Source organism: Acyrthosiphon pisum, chromosome X, assembly GCF_005508785.2.
Source record: "Acyrthosiphon pisum isolate AL4f chromosome X, pea_aphid_22Mar2018_4r6ur, whole genome shotgun sequence".
Classification (NCBI taxonomy): domain Eukaryota; kingdom Metazoa; phylum Arthropoda; class Insecta; order Hemiptera; family Aphididae; genus Acyrthosiphon; species Acyrthosiphon pisum.
In genome coordinates, this window is record NC_042493.1 from 71,645,826 (window position 1) to 71,666,123 (window position 20,298).

A 20,298-nucleotide genomic window follows, 5' to 3' on the forward strand; every position below is an offset into this window, starting at 1 on the left:
AAGAGCTCAAATAAGTCAAAATATTTTGAAAATGTTATGGTGTGTAGAAAATGCTAATATAATCATTCAGTCAAAATTTCATGTATTTACGGTCATTTTTTTTAAAGTTACACCAAAAACCAAATTCAATTTTGTGAAAAATCGATTTTGCGTAAAAATTCCCGTTTTTCCTTAATTTTTCTTTGGTTTTTTTTTGGCGCTTTTGAAAATTACTGGGAATTTTAAATTTTGACCTTCCCAATGCACCAAAGATATTCACTTTCCAATCGAACAAGATACTGAAGTTGAAGATCGAAGCATTATTTCGACTACTTATCGTGTACACAGACACAAAAAAAAAATAAAAAAAAAAATAAAAAACACACATCATTGTAAAATCAATACATTCATCGTTCCACTCAGAATCTAAAATTACGTTACCAATAGCCAATAGTAACTAATAATTCGTATATTCTTGTAGCCCATTTTCCACTTATATAGATCTACATTAAAGACACAACATTTCGATTATTATTAATGTTTTTTAAATTATTGTCAATAAAAAAATGTTCACTCTGTCAAAATACTGGAATATTCAATACAATGTTCCTTATAAGTTGTTGTTGAAAGTAGAAAAAAAATTGAGCGTAAATCCACAGTCAGTTTTTATCAGCGTCTGAAGTTCAAATCTTTAAAAATGCACCAAAATCACGAAAATGTGTAAATAATTTTCAGTTAGAATTTCATAAAAGGTTTCTATGTATATCTAAGATTTGAAAATTTAATACAAGGTTCCCCAAACGTTATTCCACATTGCTACAATTACCATAGTAGCAATGATAGGAAATATACTTAGTAATATAAGCTGATAGATAGTCTTCGCTCAGAATTGTTTTATGTTATGTAATGATTTTATGTCATTAGTTTGAAATTTAACATATTCATTACAATTACTCTTCTAGACAGCAAATGTATACAGTAGAGGGTTTATATTTAAAGTCTATAAATAATAATAATTTGTTATAACTTAAAAGTAACAATAATTTAATATTGTCAATTCATATTAATGACTACGATGTTATGGTTATATTAATAATTTAACAAGTTTACTTAATTTAAAAATAGTTGTTAAAATATCTGAATGTTTACCATTAAGACGCCACACCAGCATTTACTGTCGTCGGTCTTTGTTTCGTTTACATCATTACTAGCGTCTGCCACAACCCTGTTAAAATATTAAATAGTTCATCATTTGTACTTTTCAGTAAAATTTTAAATATTTGAATGCACTTAAGTCCTTAAAAATATTACACAAAACATCAGAACAACTAAGTTTGTCATTTATAAATTAAATTTCTTATTTGTTTCATGAATTCTAATCATACACTAAATAAATAAATAGATAATTTATGAATGAGTAAATATGGAATTTATGTTCAGGATATAATTGACGCATTTAAAACGGAGTATATTTTGTTTTGTTTGTTTTTTAAAACCTTGTACTAAACGTAATTTATAAAATGTCAATAAATCTGCTTGTGAAATGCTAAATTCGTCCTCTATCACATTGGACAAGCAATTCATCTTTTGATGTTATGTTGAAAATAGTTAGTTTAATAAAATAGTAACTATTCGATAATTAAAACATTGAACAGCACACATTCATTTAGTTTAAACCAATATCTTAGCTCTAATAGCAGCAAATCCTATCAAAATATTATATACGATATAACCTACTGAAATTATAATACCTAATGTCATATATATATACTTCATAAATTTAAAATATATTTTTTCTTATAATGATATCTTCTTTGTTTATCATTCTCAATGGACGTGGCTCCCATTATTATTATTTATGTTGTAATATTAAAATGTAGCTACAATTGTTTTATGACTACACACATTATGTTTTATATTATAGTTCCGGTTTACCACGTAAGAGCAGTCGCGGGGCAGCAAGCTCGTTTACCTTGTGATATCTCGTTGGTATCCGACGAAGAAGATGATTTATCAGATCCAGGAGGTGATTCACCGCCCCTTGACGGCGAAAGCTCCCTTGCATCTGGAGCAAATTTACGCGATGCTGTACTATTGGTTTTATGGTACCGTGATGACTTGGGCACACCAATTTACAGGTATTAAAGAATTTACAATCGTTTTATTATAAATTATTTGCACTCCACAATTTAAGGTCTATATTGTATTCATATTTTGAAATTAATAATATGGACACAGTAAAAAATAATTACATTTATATTAAGGGAAATTTAAAATGCAAATTAATAATCAAAATAGGTATCTATAGTATATATTATATATATATATCACTTTCGATTCATTGTAATTTAATTTTTTTATAATATTTTTTTCTTATTTATTTTAATTTGATTGTATTATTTTTGAAGTTTTAAATAACAATCTATAAAATATACATTGTTTTAATTTTCAAATGAATTTAAAATATCATGAGATACTTAAGAAAAACTAATTTATTCATATTTACAACAATAATCCTGGTTAATGTTTTTCTTATTTTCGATATCTCCAAAATTATTAAATTAAATGTTGATAGTTTGTTTTTTATTATGTTTACCAATCATGTTTGATCTTTGCATAACATTTAATTACAAAGTATAACACTCGTTAACATTATCGTAAAATAATTATTTGAAACGTCTATAGTATGTAATTTGTGACATGACTATTTTTATATCCTAATCATTGACATCTAAAATTGTTATACTATTAAAGAAAATTGAATTTTTAATTTGAAATATTTCACACAACTATAATTCTAAAAGATAATACTTATTTAAATTATTGATCCATTTATGATAAAGCTATATAGAAGTAGATACATATTTACTGTTTATGCCTAGGTATCCTACGTGGCTACGCATATCATTATAAAACGTATTACGTTCGTATATCCCAGAAATATTCACACATATTTAAATTTTGGTTTAAGACGGTAAATGACCATAATAAAAATGAAAGAGAATAACATTTTTAACACTTAAAATTCTTCAATATTCTTCATCAACTTACAGTATAAGATAAACATACCTTTTTCATTTAACTATTTTCAAAGCTATGTAGATTGCACAATGTTATAATAATACATGCATTATAATCACCACTGTTTCCAAACATTAAAATGTTGTGCTCTTTGATTTCTGTACTTAGTATTTTTCGTTGAAAACAATATGATGGATATTTCTTGGAAATATAACTCAAATATGAATTTAAGTTTTGCCGTGCAATGCACGGGATTAACAAAGAACGACAATAGGAAATAGCAACCTTTTAATAAACATTAAATATTGATTATGTAGCTATGTACAAAGTTTAAAGAGAGGAAGTTATACTAGTCGAATATAGATGTAGATATGCAAAGATAAAACAACTTCTCCATTACTAGTAATTAAATCATAAGATAATAAAACTTTAAAGGGATTCTCAAAAATATTTCTTGATGTAGGTTTATTAAAATAATTGATTTATATATGAACTAAAATGATATATTTTTAGATTATTTTCTTAATATTTATTTTGGTACCTATTGATCATTTTTAAATTTTAATTAAGATTTAACATAATTTATTTTCTAAATGGATTTTTTCATTGAGGCTATAGTATTTGTTTTAGTGCAATTTCGATAATTTTCACCTTTGGTTTTATGACAAGGTATAATAAATATAGGAGGAATACATATACGAATTATATATCATAATAATAATTCTAGCAATAGGTAATATTGGTTCAAATATATGATCATAAAGTAGATTATTTTTCGGTGCAAAATATTAAATGAATACATAAATAATAAATTTAATTTTAATAGTTGTTTACTTTAACACAAGCATAACGATGGTGAAATGTTTTCTAAGTATGACAATATATTTATACATTAATCATGACGTAGCAGATTATCAGTTATCACGCAACAATTGATCGAGTCACCATTTATTTACTTTTCAAGCATCAAATAGCGTGTAATAAATTAGATCAAACAAATTAAATTTAATAGTATACATCATATAGATTAATATAAACTATATTCTTCGTTTAAAGGACTATTCAACCAAGTTCTGGAGAATATAGGTACAATTTATTTTCAAGACATCTAAATTTAATTTATCTTCAGAGATTTTTTAATCATCTTCTAGTGGCATCCTTGGCTAGAACAATTATTCTAGTATGTCGAACAATAAAAGTTATTTCCATTTAAAATAGGCATTTTCTCACTTTCTTTGGAGGAACGGTTGTATAACTAGTGAAATAGTGTAGCAACCAGCAGGATTTTGCTTTGAAAAACACTATTGATTCTTTAAATTCAAATTCCATGTTCTAACATAAAATTAAGTTCTTATTTTATAAAACATTTTATATATATTACTTACACATAACCTAACTAACTTGAACAAAACTTTTACATCTTGTCAAATAAAAAAAAAGGTGGGTAAGTGGATGTCGCTCTGCTGTACAGTAGGTTAGAAGTGGGTCACTGTATAATGGACAGTATTAAATTTGAATTCAATGATATAATATCACTGTATAAGAAAAACGATTCTGAGCGGAGACGGTATGTCAGTCTAGATATTAGACATACCTACATATTTAGGTATACTTATCTATAGTATTATTAATAATTTTCAAATTAATCATATCATAATATCCATTAGGTAACGCGTTATACATCAACAACAAACCGTGGTACTATCATAGATATATAATAGTATACTTTAGAAGTTTCAAGTACCCACAAGTAATATTATACAATCACAACAAAATAACTAAAATAGTTATTCCAGGTTTTTTAATATGCAATTTCGTCCAAATTCAAACTTAAAATGACTATAAAAATAAACTGTGCTTATGTATTTATTAGAATTTTTGGTAACAGAATTAAATATTTACGTGGAATCTTGTTTTAAATTTTCAATCCTTATATATAAAAGTTGAACATTTTATAAATTTTTAACTACAAAATAATTATTCAATTTTAAATTTGATAAATTTTGTCAAAATTTCAACTTCAAATGCTTATAAAAAATAATTGTGCCCATGTATTATTTAATATTTTTCAACTGCTATTGTAACAATGTATCAGGAGCCTTGCATTAAATTTTCACGCATTTTTACCAAACAAATTAAATTTTATTGATATTTATAGAAAAAAAAATTAAAAAAATTGAAAAATGACAATGTCCGTAAGTAGCTCAAAAAGAGTCAAGTTATTTTCAAATTTTTATCGTGTATAGAAAATTCTAATATAAACATTCGGTGAAATTTTCAAGTATCTACAGTCATTCGTTTTTTAATTACAATAAAATAAGAAAATCGTTACGTAAGAAATCTAGTGAATATCAAATGTTGTAAAAATATGAATTTCAAACGCTCCTAAAAATTTAATTTGAGTTTCTTATAGACATTTTTTTTTTGATAAATGTAGAATAACCTGTAAGAAAAATTGTATTACATTTTAAAATCTTAGTTCTAAAAAGAAAAATTCTTACGAATTATTAACTCAAAATAATTTGCAAATTTTCGTGATTTTTCCATATTTTGTTAATTTTTGAACTTTAAATGCTAATAAAAAAAACTGTGACTAAGGATTTTTAATATTTTTCAAATGTCATTGTAATAATATAGTAGGAGCCTTGTATTAAATGTTCAAGTATTTTTAACTCAACAAATAATGTTTTATTGACATTCATAGAAATAAAAACTAATTAAATTGGAAACTGAAATTGTCCGTAAACAGCTCAAAATATTTTGAAAATTTTATCATGTATAGAAAATGGAAATATAAACAACCAGTGAAAATTTCATGTATCTAAAGTCATTCGTTTTAATGTTAAATCAAAAACCAAAATCAATTTTCTCGAAAACAGATTTTGCGTAAAAATTCCCGTTTTTCCTTAATTTTTCTTTTGTTTTTCACGGCGCTTTTGAAAAATATTGCAAAAATTTTACTTTTGATCCCCCCAAAGTACCAAATAGATTCACTTTCCTATCAGAAAAGATACTGTTGAAGAAAATCGAAGCACTTTTTCTGTCCTAAAAGGTGATGACAGACACAAAAAAAAAAACAAAAAAAAAAACACACATCATTGTAAAATCTATCCATTCATCGTTCCACTCAGAATCTAAAATAAATAGATTACTATTAAAGAGACAACCTATTACCTGCATGGGTTACCTCCATGGGGTTCAAACATTTTGTAAATGAGTTAAAGACTATACATAATGAGATTAACATTTAAAGTTGTTGGTAATTGGTATGCACTATGCAACCACTTTATATATTTAAAATTATATTCAAAGCACGATTTGTACATAGCCATACTTGTCAGTTGCCTGTAAATATAATATCAATAGATAAAAACGCAAACCATCCCATTCGTGAATAAAACTGCAAGAGGAAATTGCTTTTAATAAAAACAAATTGTCTGTTATAATAATAAAATGTAATAATAATTAGTACCTATACTCAAGTATAAAATAATGAGTAGCAATTTGTATTAAATTTAATATTTAAAAGATGCATTTGTATTATAAAGCGTGATTTCAACCATTACTCCTAAGTCCTGATATAAAGTGAAAACATAAAAGGAATACATTTTTTTTTTAAATTTTAATAAAAAAACATGAAAAACATTTATAAGTAAAACGATTGCTGAAAAATTGATGTAGTTTTGCGCTGTATGTCTTTTATAGGATCAATTTGAGACATATTTTTGTTTCGGTTTTTTATAACGATCGACGTGTAGAAATTTCTTTAAATCAATAAATTTAAAACATAGTTTTTCGTTGCGCCTTTTTAAAACGTAAAGGCTCAGTCAAACAGAAAGCGGTCTGCCCGCGCGGGCACTGTAAAATAATACAACCGGACCGCTGCCCGCCGGGGTCTGCGTACCTGTGTACCATTGCAGTCCGTTCTCTGTTTGACTGAGCCTTTTAAAGGATTATTATAATATTAAAATTGTATGACCGAGTCTTGCGTTATTATTGTATACAATCTGAATTATGTATAATGTGTACACTGTCATCATAATAATATGCAGATAGTAAAATATAACATAAAACACTACATTATTCTAAACGAATTTTTAACCGTTTGACTCGTAAGCAGATTCTAATATAAATATATATTATATAATACCTAGAAGTAAATATACGTTTACAGGTATTATACGAGTACATATATATATATATTATTTTGCAGTCGCAATCAAATTACATCGGAGAAATAAAAATAAAAAAATCGATTTAAACATTTCGTGAGCACGTCTCGTGGTCGTCCCGCCGATATAGTTAATGGGGGTGGCAAGATTTTTTTTCCAAACTCAAATTAGCAAGAACTAGGACAAAAAATAAAAACCCATGTCGGTGCCCACGGCGACGGCAGCTGCAGCGGAGGACTGTAGGAGACGGGAATTGGCGTGCGGTCGGGTCGGAGTGGTGGGAGGAGGGGTGGTTGGTCGGTTTTTTTCCAGACAAACGCCAACGCATTAATACACACTTTTCTTTAAGGACAACGTTTTCCCAGTGGCTGAGGAGGCGACGTCATTTTCCGCCACCGCCGCGGCCGGTCAACTCTCAAACTCGCCACTGGGAGCGCAGCCGGACCGAGAGACTGTTACTGCGGCGGCAACGACGACGACGACGACGACGGCAACGACGACGGCAACGACGACGACGACGACGACGACGACGACTACGACGGAGCGCCTGGCACGCACACAGCCGCGTCGGTCGAAGCCCGAAGGCCCGGGAGTTGCCAGTCGTCCGCCGTCCGTGCAGCACGCCGTTTCTCGTCGTCGTCGCACGCGTCCGCCGCGTCCAGCTGCCGAACACACGCACACTCGCCCAGTCCCCCCACTACCCTCCCCTCGCGTACCCATCAAACGGTCGCGCGGCGCCGCGCCGCCCGCCCCTTATCAGCGCCGCCGACGTCTCTCCCGGTGGGCACGTCGTCATTGGTTTCGGTTTTTTTGACTCGTCAACACGAATCTTCTCCCCGTTGACCGTTTCCGCGTCGCCGATGCCATAATCTTCCCCGGACGTTCCCCGTCCGCCGTCACCGGCGCGCTCGCCGCGTGCCCACACACTGTCGGTACTTATAACATTATTATTATAATATATCTACACCGTCGTCCGTCTCCTCGCTACCATTAAATAATATATTATATACGTACCTTACCTGTATTTACACGCACGCCTGACCCAATTATACGTGGAAACGAAAGACCCTGGACACGTCAACGTCGTCTTCATAACAACTTCCCGTGAGTACCTAAACCAGCTATAATATTATTATACCTGCCGAGTGCCGATATTCGGTCTCGTTTTGGATTTTCACACTAATATTATCATTAATACTTACCTACTATATTATTACTACTACTATTAATATTATTATTATTATTATATTGTATTGTACAACAATAACATACAGATTTTATTTATTTTTTATTTGTATTTCTAATGTTTGTCAATGTTTGTTAAGTTATTAGGTACTTACTTTAGGAAGAAGTAGATTATAATATAGTGTAGGTACCTAATTTAAATATTAAAACATTTGAATTCTTATTAACGTTTCTCGTACCCGCGGCAATTATACTGTCCAGTAGGAACATCGAACTAAAACCAGTAAGGAGAAGGTGGGAAGGTTCATAATATTATGTTTTATTAGAACACGTGTTGACAGTTGATTGGGAAAATGTAATTAAACCTCATACAATGTGTTGTTAGTTTTGTTCCGTCATAAAATGAAAAAAACAATTTTGGTTATTGTATATTTTTAACATTTTAAGAGCGAACGGTTAATTATAAACACTTAACACTATAATAGTTTAGAAAGAACTAGACGCCGTACATAGCCGTTAGATATTATTTTCGAATAATTCCGTTTAAATTATTAATGAAAACAATTAATAAATCAATACTTCCGTAGGTAAGTATTGTTAAAATGTGTTTTGTCTGTACATGCCTAGTTAACTTCCCTAAAAGTTACGTAAATATCTCTTTTTGATTAAATTAAATATTATATTATATCGTATTGGTACCCAAATAATAATAATAAATTAGTATTAGGCATCAACTAACAACAATGTGTAATAAAATATAATATAATATTATTAAATTGTTTATATTAATGTCATTTCCGGGTACTTCTACAACTGATGCAAGTTTAATCCAGTTATAAAATATAAATACTTAAATTGTATACACATTACTAAAAATAGATACGGTGAAATACTCGCGCGTGCAAACGGCTTTGCCGCTATAACTGAACCGTTGAGAATTTTCTAATATTTGTTTTTTTTAAATAATTTACCAAAGAATGTTTCAATAATACATTTAAAAAATAATATTATCAGCTATTGCACAAAGATTTTGGCACGTGTTCTATCATTATAATAATATACTACAACTATACTAACAATATTTTTATTATCATTAACACTGACGAATTTGTGTAATTATAAAACCGGGTTTACATTTTATAATCTAACCTACTAATTGTCCTATTGTAGTTTGGTACCAAAGTGCTTATTAAATAATAGGTCTTTGGCCAAAATTCAAATACACTCTCCGTCTGGAAATGCATACAACTAATGAGTTTTTTTGTGGTTTGCTGTATATTATAATTTATAACTATGTGTTTAAATGTTTAATGTATAGTAATAATAAACATCATATAGGTAATTCTGCTGTGATCACGAGAGGAGATCCCCAGCCCCCGGGTAAACGTGTTCAGATTTATATCCCGAAACATTGATATTGTGGTATCCGATTTTATAAATTATTTTTAAGACGATAATGCGTGACTGAAAGGAAACAAATAAATTTTTAATACTCGGTTTAATAGATATTACAATTTAAATTGAGTTATAACTTGTAACCGCTTGTAAGTTGTAATCAACAAAGAAATTCCGATAAATTTCTTTGTTGTTCAGGCAAAATATGCAACTCAATCAGTACTCATTTTAATCTATTTGAACTTTCAATAGAAAATAATTACAAAAATATTGATTTATTATTTTTTACTTCTGAAAATGATTATTTAAATTTTTTAATAAAGGTTTATCCAGATCTAATGTTATTACAACGTAATATTTGTTTTATTAGTTAGTATTAGGTATAGGTATGTATAATGTTTATTTTACACAATTAGGTACACCGGCCAATTTTATCAAAATGTATCATAATATAAAATTACATGTAATAATCATAGTATTACTTAAAGATGTTCTATAGAGTACCTATATACTCATCTTCGTCAAAAATACTTGTATACTTTTTAGTTATCACGTTATCCCTTTTTTACGCTTCATATAATATTAAACATGTATAACGCCTAACAAATTATAGCTAATTGGCTTATTTATTATGAAGTTATCGAGGAAGTTATGGAATATTTAACAAAGTTTTATAATAATTTTATTCTTGTATTTTTACCCTTTTATCCTACATTTTAAGTAAAAAGTTCGAAAATAATTTATTGCGTTTATGCTCGATTAATTTTTATGAATAAAATAATGTTTTCTAATAAATACATTTTAACTTAGAAATAAGAATCTATTGACTTGTTTGGACTCTGTAGAAGATTCTTATACAACGGACTACAGCCAGACAGAATAACAGTTATATTTAATTTTTCACTTCTCATCTTTAAAAATTAACATAATGTTCCTCAAACGTATTATGGATTAACTAAGACTTACACAAAAACATTAAGTTTAGTTTGGGTCGAATACAGCCTAAAGAAAATATAATTACTGAACGTGTTTTAAATATTAAAATAATAGTTATTAAAGTTGTATGCAATCTTATTATTTATGTGCTAATATGAATTTGAGTTGGTAAATTTGTGAATTGTTTTACTTACTATAATCTAATAGTTTATACCTAATTATTAATTGTACGGATATTTTTTTTTATGCTAGAGTTTAATAATTTTGTTTGTTTTTCTGTATACATCTTAATTGATCTTAATTGTTCATTATTTTATTTTATAAAACAATTTTTAATGCAGCTTATATTATAAATAGATGTAATGATACATTTATATATTCTACTACAATACTAACAGTTCTTTATTTTCCGCAAGGTGATATTCACGGTAAAAAATTATATTTTTTCTTTTTGATATTTTTGAAGAAAATTACCTACCTATTTAGTAAATTTTAGGGTTTTTAAAATAATTAGACAAAAATGAATTTGGAATAGGTACATTTTCATTATATAATTCAATATGTTATACTAATTAATAATTATATTTCTCAATAGAAAATAAATCTCTTAAAAAAATGTATTATAATTTATAATGCCATTATAATGTCATTATATTACTAACATTATTTGGTCGGTTGAAATCTGTATACCTACATAAACCAAGGTCAAGTTATAATAAGCCGTTATAATAATTCTACTACAATAGGTACCTATGTATTATAATGATCGTGACAATATATTTTATCATTGAAATTGTTCACTAAAAATGCAATTTAGTATCAACTACTGAGATAGATACATTTGGTACTTTTATTTAAGTAATTGAAGATTACAAGTTTAATTTGTAAGATGTAACAGATATTATTTTCATTGAGATTTTTGTCATGCTAAACTCCCTACATATATATTATAATTTTAACAACTAACAACATAAATTGGTTCTGCTGAACGATTGTAAGAACATATGTGACATGTGTGAGTATTGTGTTATGAACATAAAAAGTATATTCTTTAAAATGCAGGTACCTAGGTAAACTTGAATTAAACTTTTTAACTAAATGTTGACCTATTAATTTTGTAAAAAAAATCCTCAGATATAATATTATAACTAGTTAATTGAATTCGTTGTCTTGGGTCGTTGTTTCGTCTTACATTTCTACTCCAATAAATTCATATAATAGGTATATCTTGGGCCGTCAACGTTATTATTGTTTTCTAGGTAGTACATAATATACATTAAATAACAATGTATGAGTATACTCCTGTTTCTCGAAATCTGTCCTGTAGAGAAGAAATAAAGGCCTTTCTTTATGTTGTCCTTTCGCGGCTAACTATAATGTTTGTAAATACCCATTTCTGTTTATTGTTGTCCATGATTCACATTTACTTTTTCTTTTGTGTGCTATCATACCTAATGTTTATTTTATTTACGATTACAATTATAAAATAATCTAGATTTTTCTTGTTGGTAAGTCAGTTAAAGTAAATATACATAAAATATTGAGATTGAATAATAATACTAAATTGTACAATTTATTTAGGTAATATATTTTCGAATAATTATTAATATCCTATTCACACATCGTTTTAAATGATGAAGCTAATCAATATTTTAATATATGATCACATAAGTATTGTTCGAATTATATCAATCTTGAAGAAATATTATTTTTTTAATCAATATCTTAAATTTGAATTATATAGTAACTAATATGATTGTTATAATGGAAAAAAATGTTTCCACCATTTAAGTTGTGTTTTTAACTGAATTTGAAAGAAGTACAATTGTGTAAACAAATACAATTTATGTCAAAAATTCATTCTACTCACAAATAACAATTAAAGACTATATCAATGTATTATTTTTTAAATTATTATTCATTATACTTGACACTATAAATTTTATTTTATTTTAAGTGATTTCTTATCTTAAAATTAATTAGTTCAAGGAACATGGCATAAATTATTATTTATTCTAAACAAATGCAATTCCTATTATTTTAAAGCAATTAATTGGTGTAATTACATTTTTGAAACTTTTGACATATCCCTGATCATAATATGTTCTAAATGCAACTTTTAACTAAAAGTTTAAAATTAAATATATAGTTGATTATAATATATTGTTATAATATTATTTTGATAATTGGAACACTGTTTTACCTTTGTTTATACTTTTATATTTATTGATAAAAATGTTAGTGAACCTAAATATGTAGGTACATTAAATACACTTATAATATATTTAGTATTACTTTTTTATGAACATTATAATTAATATTTTATAATATTTTCTGTAACAACCGCACGGGGTTTAAAATGTATTGTAACAAATGGTCAAATGTTATAATAATAATATTTTTGTACTGTAATTATAATTGCATTCCATGGTTTTCAAATTTCAATTGTTGTTCTAACGAAACCTGTTCATAGCAGGTAGTGAATGATAAGTTTTTTATATATATTATGTAGGTTTTATATCACGGGAAAGGATACTATAATAATGAAATAGTTTTCGCCAAGGACAAACCACCATATTTATATAAGGACCACTGTAATATTACCACCACTAGTTATCTTATTTTATCATCTAGGTAAATTTTATATATTGGACGAAAAGTAGTTATTTTAGTTTTGGAAATCGCGTTTAACTTTGAAATATAGGCCAAGTGTTACCAGTTAATTTTTTTTACTACAACGTGTTTGCTGTATGAAATATGTATGAACATTTAAATACACAAAGTCAAATTTAAAAAAAAAAGTGAAAAGTGCAATGAATTACCTAAATTATTATATTGTTATGTGTTATTAAAACTAAGCTCAATTGGTAGAATGAATTATTTTTCCAATTTAAACAAATTTGTCAGAACGACGTACCTACCTATTGTATATTTTCTCTCATTGAAATTGCCTCTATCGAATGAATACAATACAGTTATTACCTTCATTAAATTATTATTTTTTTATTGAATTACCTCCAAGATTGGTTTATTACCCAGTAATATTTTATTTAACAATTTAAATTTAAATAACAAGAATTCTACAATTCTACAATATTTATCATAATGTGTCATATACTCATATAGTTTGTTATTAAGAAAATATATTATCAATTTATTTGTATGTTATTATACCTATACCTAATTAAATTTAAAATAACAAATACGGACCGAGTAAAGTACATACTACATATGGGCTTTTATACTATTCACCTTGACTCAAATTAACATTATTTTAATATTATTAATAATTATTATACATCTTAAGTAATTACCTAAATGGTCAATAACGACTGTCTTAAAATTGTAACTGCTCATAAAGTTAATTTACAATATAGCTAATATTAATTTACAATATTATGTTAAAAACATTTTTTTTTTTTTTTAACGCAATTAGTACATATTATGTACTAGAACATATAAGTATTATATTAGTAACACCTGAAGTACTCCTGTTCTATATTGAACAACTAAGTCTTAATAATATCAATTAAAAATGTATCAAAATAAATCTAATATTTAGGTAGGTACTATATATTCAATATTGTCTTATAATATATAAGAATATTATCTGTTCGTGTATTGTGTATATATCATATTTAAACATAATACCATTGTACAATTAATAAACTGTAGGTATATAACAAATATTATTATACATGTTTTTACCCTCGTTTTTACCCTCGTTTTTACCTAATTTGAAATATAGTTTAACACATGATTTTATTCTGAAATTAATTTTTAAAATCCAAATTCCAAAATTTAATTAAAATTGATATAAATAATGATTTATTATTATTATCATACATATTCAAACATTGTCGTATTAAAACTTTAATACTGAATGTGTATTATAAATTATATTAAAAAGTAAAAACAACTTTTTCAATATGTTGCATAAAATCCTCGATAAAATCCAAATAAGATCAACGTACTTATAGAAAATATCACGATAAAATATTAATATAAATGAACGGTGAATATTAAAAAGTTGTGTAAAATAGTTTCCGAAAAAAACACATAGGTATAGTATAGCGTAGTTTTCGGCATTTTTTTGTATTTTTTTTGAAAATGTCAATAGTAAACCTCTAAAAATCCATTAATTTCAAATATTGTATGTATAGGTTAGGTATTGGTGTTAGGTTCACAGGTATACAAAACCTAACCTGTCCATATATTGCTATATATAAACAGCTCTATGAAACTTTTAGAACATTCTTTTAAGCAAAAAACAAGTTTATGGACATATTAAAACAAATAAAAACAAAATAATATTTGAAACTAAAATTAATAATTTCCAACCAATTATAAATTATGTTTACAATTTTGGAGGTTTGGTTTTTAATACTTATTTGATACACTAGCATACTAATAAAAATCACATTTATAGGTACTTATAAAATAAAATAAATTAGTATAAGCATTTAGTTAAACGAAAAACAAAATATCATTTATAACAAAAGTAATAAAAATTAATTTCCTTAGAGCTGCAGTCACACGAAATAGTAAAACGCGATACGTTAGTTTATAAAATAGTAGGTAAGTATAATAATTATACTATAGCTATATTATAGCTATAATTCTATAATACTCGTATCAGTAAGTATAATTTATATATTTCAAATTTTGCGTTTTTTCTTAATGATATTAGATGATAAATAGTGTAAAAATTGGAGTAATTTAATTGTTTGGTGCTAGAAATTGAAAGCGACCGGTCGCAATTTAAATTTTAAATACGATAAGAAACCGATCTGACCATTCCAGACGACGGTGGCAATTTGAAATATCAGGTCTAATGCAGAGAACTATGACCGATATGATTTTATTCCCCAAAACTTAAGTATTATTAATGTAATAGTGTGATTGAATTTGAAATAAATAATTCACCTGCAAAAATTAAACATAAATACAGGCGTCTATTTTTTTTCTTTTTTAAAAAAATTCCAATTATTTACCTTACGTTCGAATTTTAATTGTAATAAACTAATAAATAATAATCTGATCGCCGTACGGCCCGAAAAATAATTATGTGTTCATTATTTTTGAAAATTAAAGCATATTAATTTATCTGTGACTATTCACGTAATTTTAATATTTTAATAATTTTTAGATGTGTAATGGTTAGAATGTATAATACTGCTAAATTAAAATTATGTGCAAATAATAAAATAAAATCATATGTTCCTCAACAAATGCATAACTCTTATAGGTTTTATGCCATATTACGGTCATAATTTTTTTTTTAAATTTTAAACGAAATAAAAAATTGTATTAAGTGCTATTTTTCTTTTGTTATAAAACATAAAACTATTATTTTTTGTTGTCAAATATATGAAGCTTGTAGCAGTTGTAACAGATTAGTTTTGTGCTAATGGTTTGTTGGCGAATAAATGTATTGTTTCTAAAGCTAGAGGAATGAACTTCTATTCCCTTTTGGATAATATACATGGTTGCAGAGTAATACCTTCAACTCATTTCTACTTAAAATGTTCGCCATAAAATAATATGTGTAGAGACTTGTTAATTTCTATTACTCGTGTAAGTGCCATTGGTTATAACTATGCATATAATTTCTGAATGAAAAAATAAACTACATATTTTTCTTATTTTGAGAAACATATTTACAATTAAAAATAATTTGTTTCATATGTGTATTTTTTGACTTGTATTCTTTTACTTGAAGTGGATATAAGTATGTAGGTAATTAAAATTTCAAATATAATCACAATTATATTATACATACTTTATTAATTACTACGAAATATGAAGTTTTAAATCATTATTATTGCTTAAAAAATTTCTGAGAAAACTTTAAAACCCCAAAATAAATGCATATAGTTTTCTTGTTCTGCTTGGAATTAAAAATAAAATGTCTTCATCTCATTTTAGGTTTTTGTTATTTACATTGGTATTATAATTTTATTTTTGAAAACAACTCTGATGGTATATTCAAAGAATAACTAATATATTTTTTTATGGTACCCCTTTATACTATTGCTACCTTCGTGTTCTTTGACTTTCGACCCAAAAACTGACATGGATGAGACGAGATGCGCGTATGACGAGTGCATGACCGACTTGAGCTCGCCTTAATTTGCGCTGTTTCGGCGAGAGTGTAAAGGATTTTTATACTCGTCGCTAGTCGCTACATATTATTATGAAATGTCCAATATCGTTTAGTGTTTACGTATTATTTGTATTTTACATATATTAAACATATTTAATAAGAAAAACGGTTTTCAATAAATATGTTTTTGTTGTAATAAATAATAATCCCTTATATAGGTGTACAGTAGTAAATAGATAGTAAAATGTTAGACCTTGCATTATCTTTAATTTCAATTACTTACCTAATTAATAATTTCAAACAAACCGAAAATTAACTTTAATAAGCTTACTTTTTTACTTTATGAACTTTAATTTTTAGTTTATGGATTAAAATATTAAATGAATAAATATTTGTGAATCATAATTCAATTCGATTATTCTCGTATCTATTTATCAATCAAACATGGCCTAGAAGTGTATCAATCATAATTCTAAAGTGTACTCATAATAGTGTATATTATGTGCATTTACATTGTGTAACCCAACAATACGGTTTTATACCATTAACTTTATGATATAATATAATATCTTATCCAATTTGTATAATACGACTTATAATATTAAATATTTAAATTTAATAGAATGTTGTGGTTTTTGATCATTGACCTTCGTTGTTTAAATTAATTTAACATTAAAGATGAACAATAATCAATTTTCAATATAACATGGATTTAAAAAAAATTGCAGATGTAAAATACATAAAACGATAACCCGTTTAAATAATCATAAATAGGGTACAGCTATTTCCTGTATATTTTCTTTAAATACCAACCTACCTTCTTCTTACCTATATCTATAATAAAATGCTTTATTTAATTTTTTGCGCTCTGCTCGCTCCGCTCGCCAACCCCCCTTGTTTGTTTTGTAAAATGATAAATTAAAACATAGGTATTATAATTAATATTTTTCAATACTCATAACAGAATTTTTTTTCTAGTTTTTATATTCATTAAAATAAATTACAACAATTATGTTTTTATAATTTTACTAGGTACCTACATTTATTTTAATTTTTGAGTAAAGTACTTTGTGTAAGTAGGTACTTATTCTTTGTATATTCATTTTTTTAAAATGTTTATGATCATATTTTTGAATTGAAAATTAACTAACCTAAGTTTTATGCGACCCTATTTATATCTAGGTATAATTACAACGGGTCATATTTCGATTTTCTTAAACAATTTTCAATAAACATAAAAAAGATAATCAGAAAAATGTTCACAAAGCTTTGCTTAGAATCGTATTTTCAACGATTTTATTAACTACCATCGATTTTGAATTATTAAATATCTTTGCATTACACTTTATAACCCTTCGCCGATAGAAGCTTTCAAAATCCAGTTCCCGTTTTTAATATTTGCCTATGTATTATAATTTATAATTATATATTTATGTTTATAAATTATTAATACGTAATTTACGTGGATAAAGTAACATTTTAAAACAAAATTTAATAAGAAATAGATCACTTTAATATTGTATTTTCCTGAATTGATTTAATATTTTGTCATTAATTTGAAATTATATAAATAATTTTAGCGGTTAAAATTTTATTACAATAATTTTATTATTTATTTATTTTGAAGTCCAATCATATTTTATAAAATCATGTTTATGACATATTTATACAGTTTAATTTATTTTCGTTCTTTTAATGCTCTGTGGTTATTATAAATGAAACCCAAAGCTTGCGAGGTACAAAAATACACTTCAATTTAAAATATTGTTTTCCGGCACGATTATATCTTACTTTTTTATTATGAGCGTAAAAATAAGTATATTTCAAAAAAATATAATGTTCATACTTTATATTAATAAGTAATAACGCTAACACAATTTAACAATCAAAATAGTTTTATAAAAAGTAATAAAAAGTCTTAGTGGCACCAAATTATTTCTTTTGTTATGTAATAAAATACATATAATTTAGTACAAGTTATTTAAATATTGTAAAAAAAAATTGAATCTAGTATAAAGGAAAAAACCGGGAGGACATAGAAAATATGTGTCGAGCACTCGCCAGAAGCCTGTAATATATTATGGTTAATGTCTCAATATTCAAACACATTTAAAAAGTTATTCTAAAATGAGAACTATTATAATATCACAATTTTTTTTTTAGGCGCTATTATAAAGAAAAATGTTTAGTTCACATTTAAACACGTCCTATAGCTTCTTCACGTTTAATCTGCTTAGAATCAATTTTAATGTAAATTATAAATCATTTTATTTGTTGTATTATTATAATAAATTATTTTTTTTATTGTTTTAATTGTAATAATATTTTTTCGTTCACTTAATACTTGTTTGGGAGAAATGTATGATGTTTTTAATACTTATCTCTTCTTTGGAGTAGAATTAGTTTAATATGTGGAGCAATAGCCTAACTTAATTTAGACAACAACTATGTAATAAATTAAAAGTTATCTTTTTTAGTTGATTAATGAACGCGAAGTCAGTATTGGAAATGATTGTTATTTATAGATTGAAATTAATAATAAATCAGCAAATATTTAAGTTGTATATAGATTGATATATTTTAACTATCCATAATAGTATATTAGATAATGTAGGGAATAATGTACAAAATAATTAACAGAATATTATTATATTAACTATTAAGTAGACTGTGTTCTACTGTGTTCCTTACACATAAACATTATATTGGTAATAACTAATAATGCCATATTTTCAACGGTTTTACAAATTATAAAGTCATATTTAACATATATTTAATTAAGACTCGAAATCATCAATTCTTATTATATACTAGGTATAATGAATAACTAAAATATTATATCGACATATTTTTCACATCCCTTATAGTAAAAAAGTATGATTTAGTTTACTGGTTTGTTTAAAAATTTCAATTAGGCCACACAGTTAATTTTATCGTGCACAAAGGTATATTTTCCCATAAAATTGATGTTACGAAACTTAGATAAGTGTCTATTTTAATAATAAGCTGTATAAAACAATAGTCGTTAGATAATTTATTATTTAATCAAGATTAATACAGATAAATTATAGTTTATTGCTTTGGAAAAGATTTAGTTACTAAATTTAAGTATAAGTATTAAGTTTAATTTTATGTATTGATATAATAACCAATGTGGTTCTAATAAATTTCTAGGGTTTTTAAAATCTCAATTTTGTTTCTATTTAGTGTAGCAGATATAGGTATAGTACAATTAAATAACTAAGTGTTTGTAGTTTTAAACATGTTTACAAATTACTTCATCGGAATTTAGTTTGCTATAATATGAAATAGGATTAATTTAATATATAATTTTTTACAATAAAAGTGGTCTGAAGCGCAGAACTTAAGGTGAAACAAAAAGTAGTTTGCCCTTTGAAAATATTCGAGATACCTTTAGATATTGAGTTAATTTTTTTTTATTACAAAATATTGATGTTCTACGTCAAATATCAATATATAAATATGTGTTCAGTGTTGTATGCC

At 26.1% G+C, this 20,298-nt stretch overlaps 2 protein-coding genes across 5 annotated transcripts in view; both read left to right on the plus strand.

The window, feature by feature from the left end:
* Nucleotides 1-1,870: 1,870 nt before the first annotated feature.
* The window catches only part of LOC100575399, a 149,540-nt gene continuing 131,112 nt past the window's right edge, over nucleotides 1,871-20,298 (plus strand). The window contains exon 1 of the mRNA XM_029488953.1: nucleotides 1,871-2,117. Within this exon, the coding sequence (XP_029344813.1) occupies nucleotides 1,873-2,117 (245 nt within the window). The 5' untranslated portion in view covers nucleotides 1,871-1,872. The remainder of the gene's footprint in view (nucleotides 2,118-20,298) is intronic.
* Nucleotides 7,742-20,298, plus strand: part of LOC100167724 (lysine-specific demethylase 3A) — a 65,412-nt gene continuing 52,855 nt past the window's right edge. For 2 of the 4 annotated variants that reach the window (XM_008188375.3, XM_029488951.1), the window contains exon 1: nucleotides 7,742-8,276. The gene's annotated coding sequence lies outside the window, so the exon portion shown is untranslated. The remainder of the gene's footprint in view (nucleotides 8,277-20,298) is intronic. The other 2 variants (XM_029488950.1, XM_029488952.1) reach the window with 2 other exon arrangements.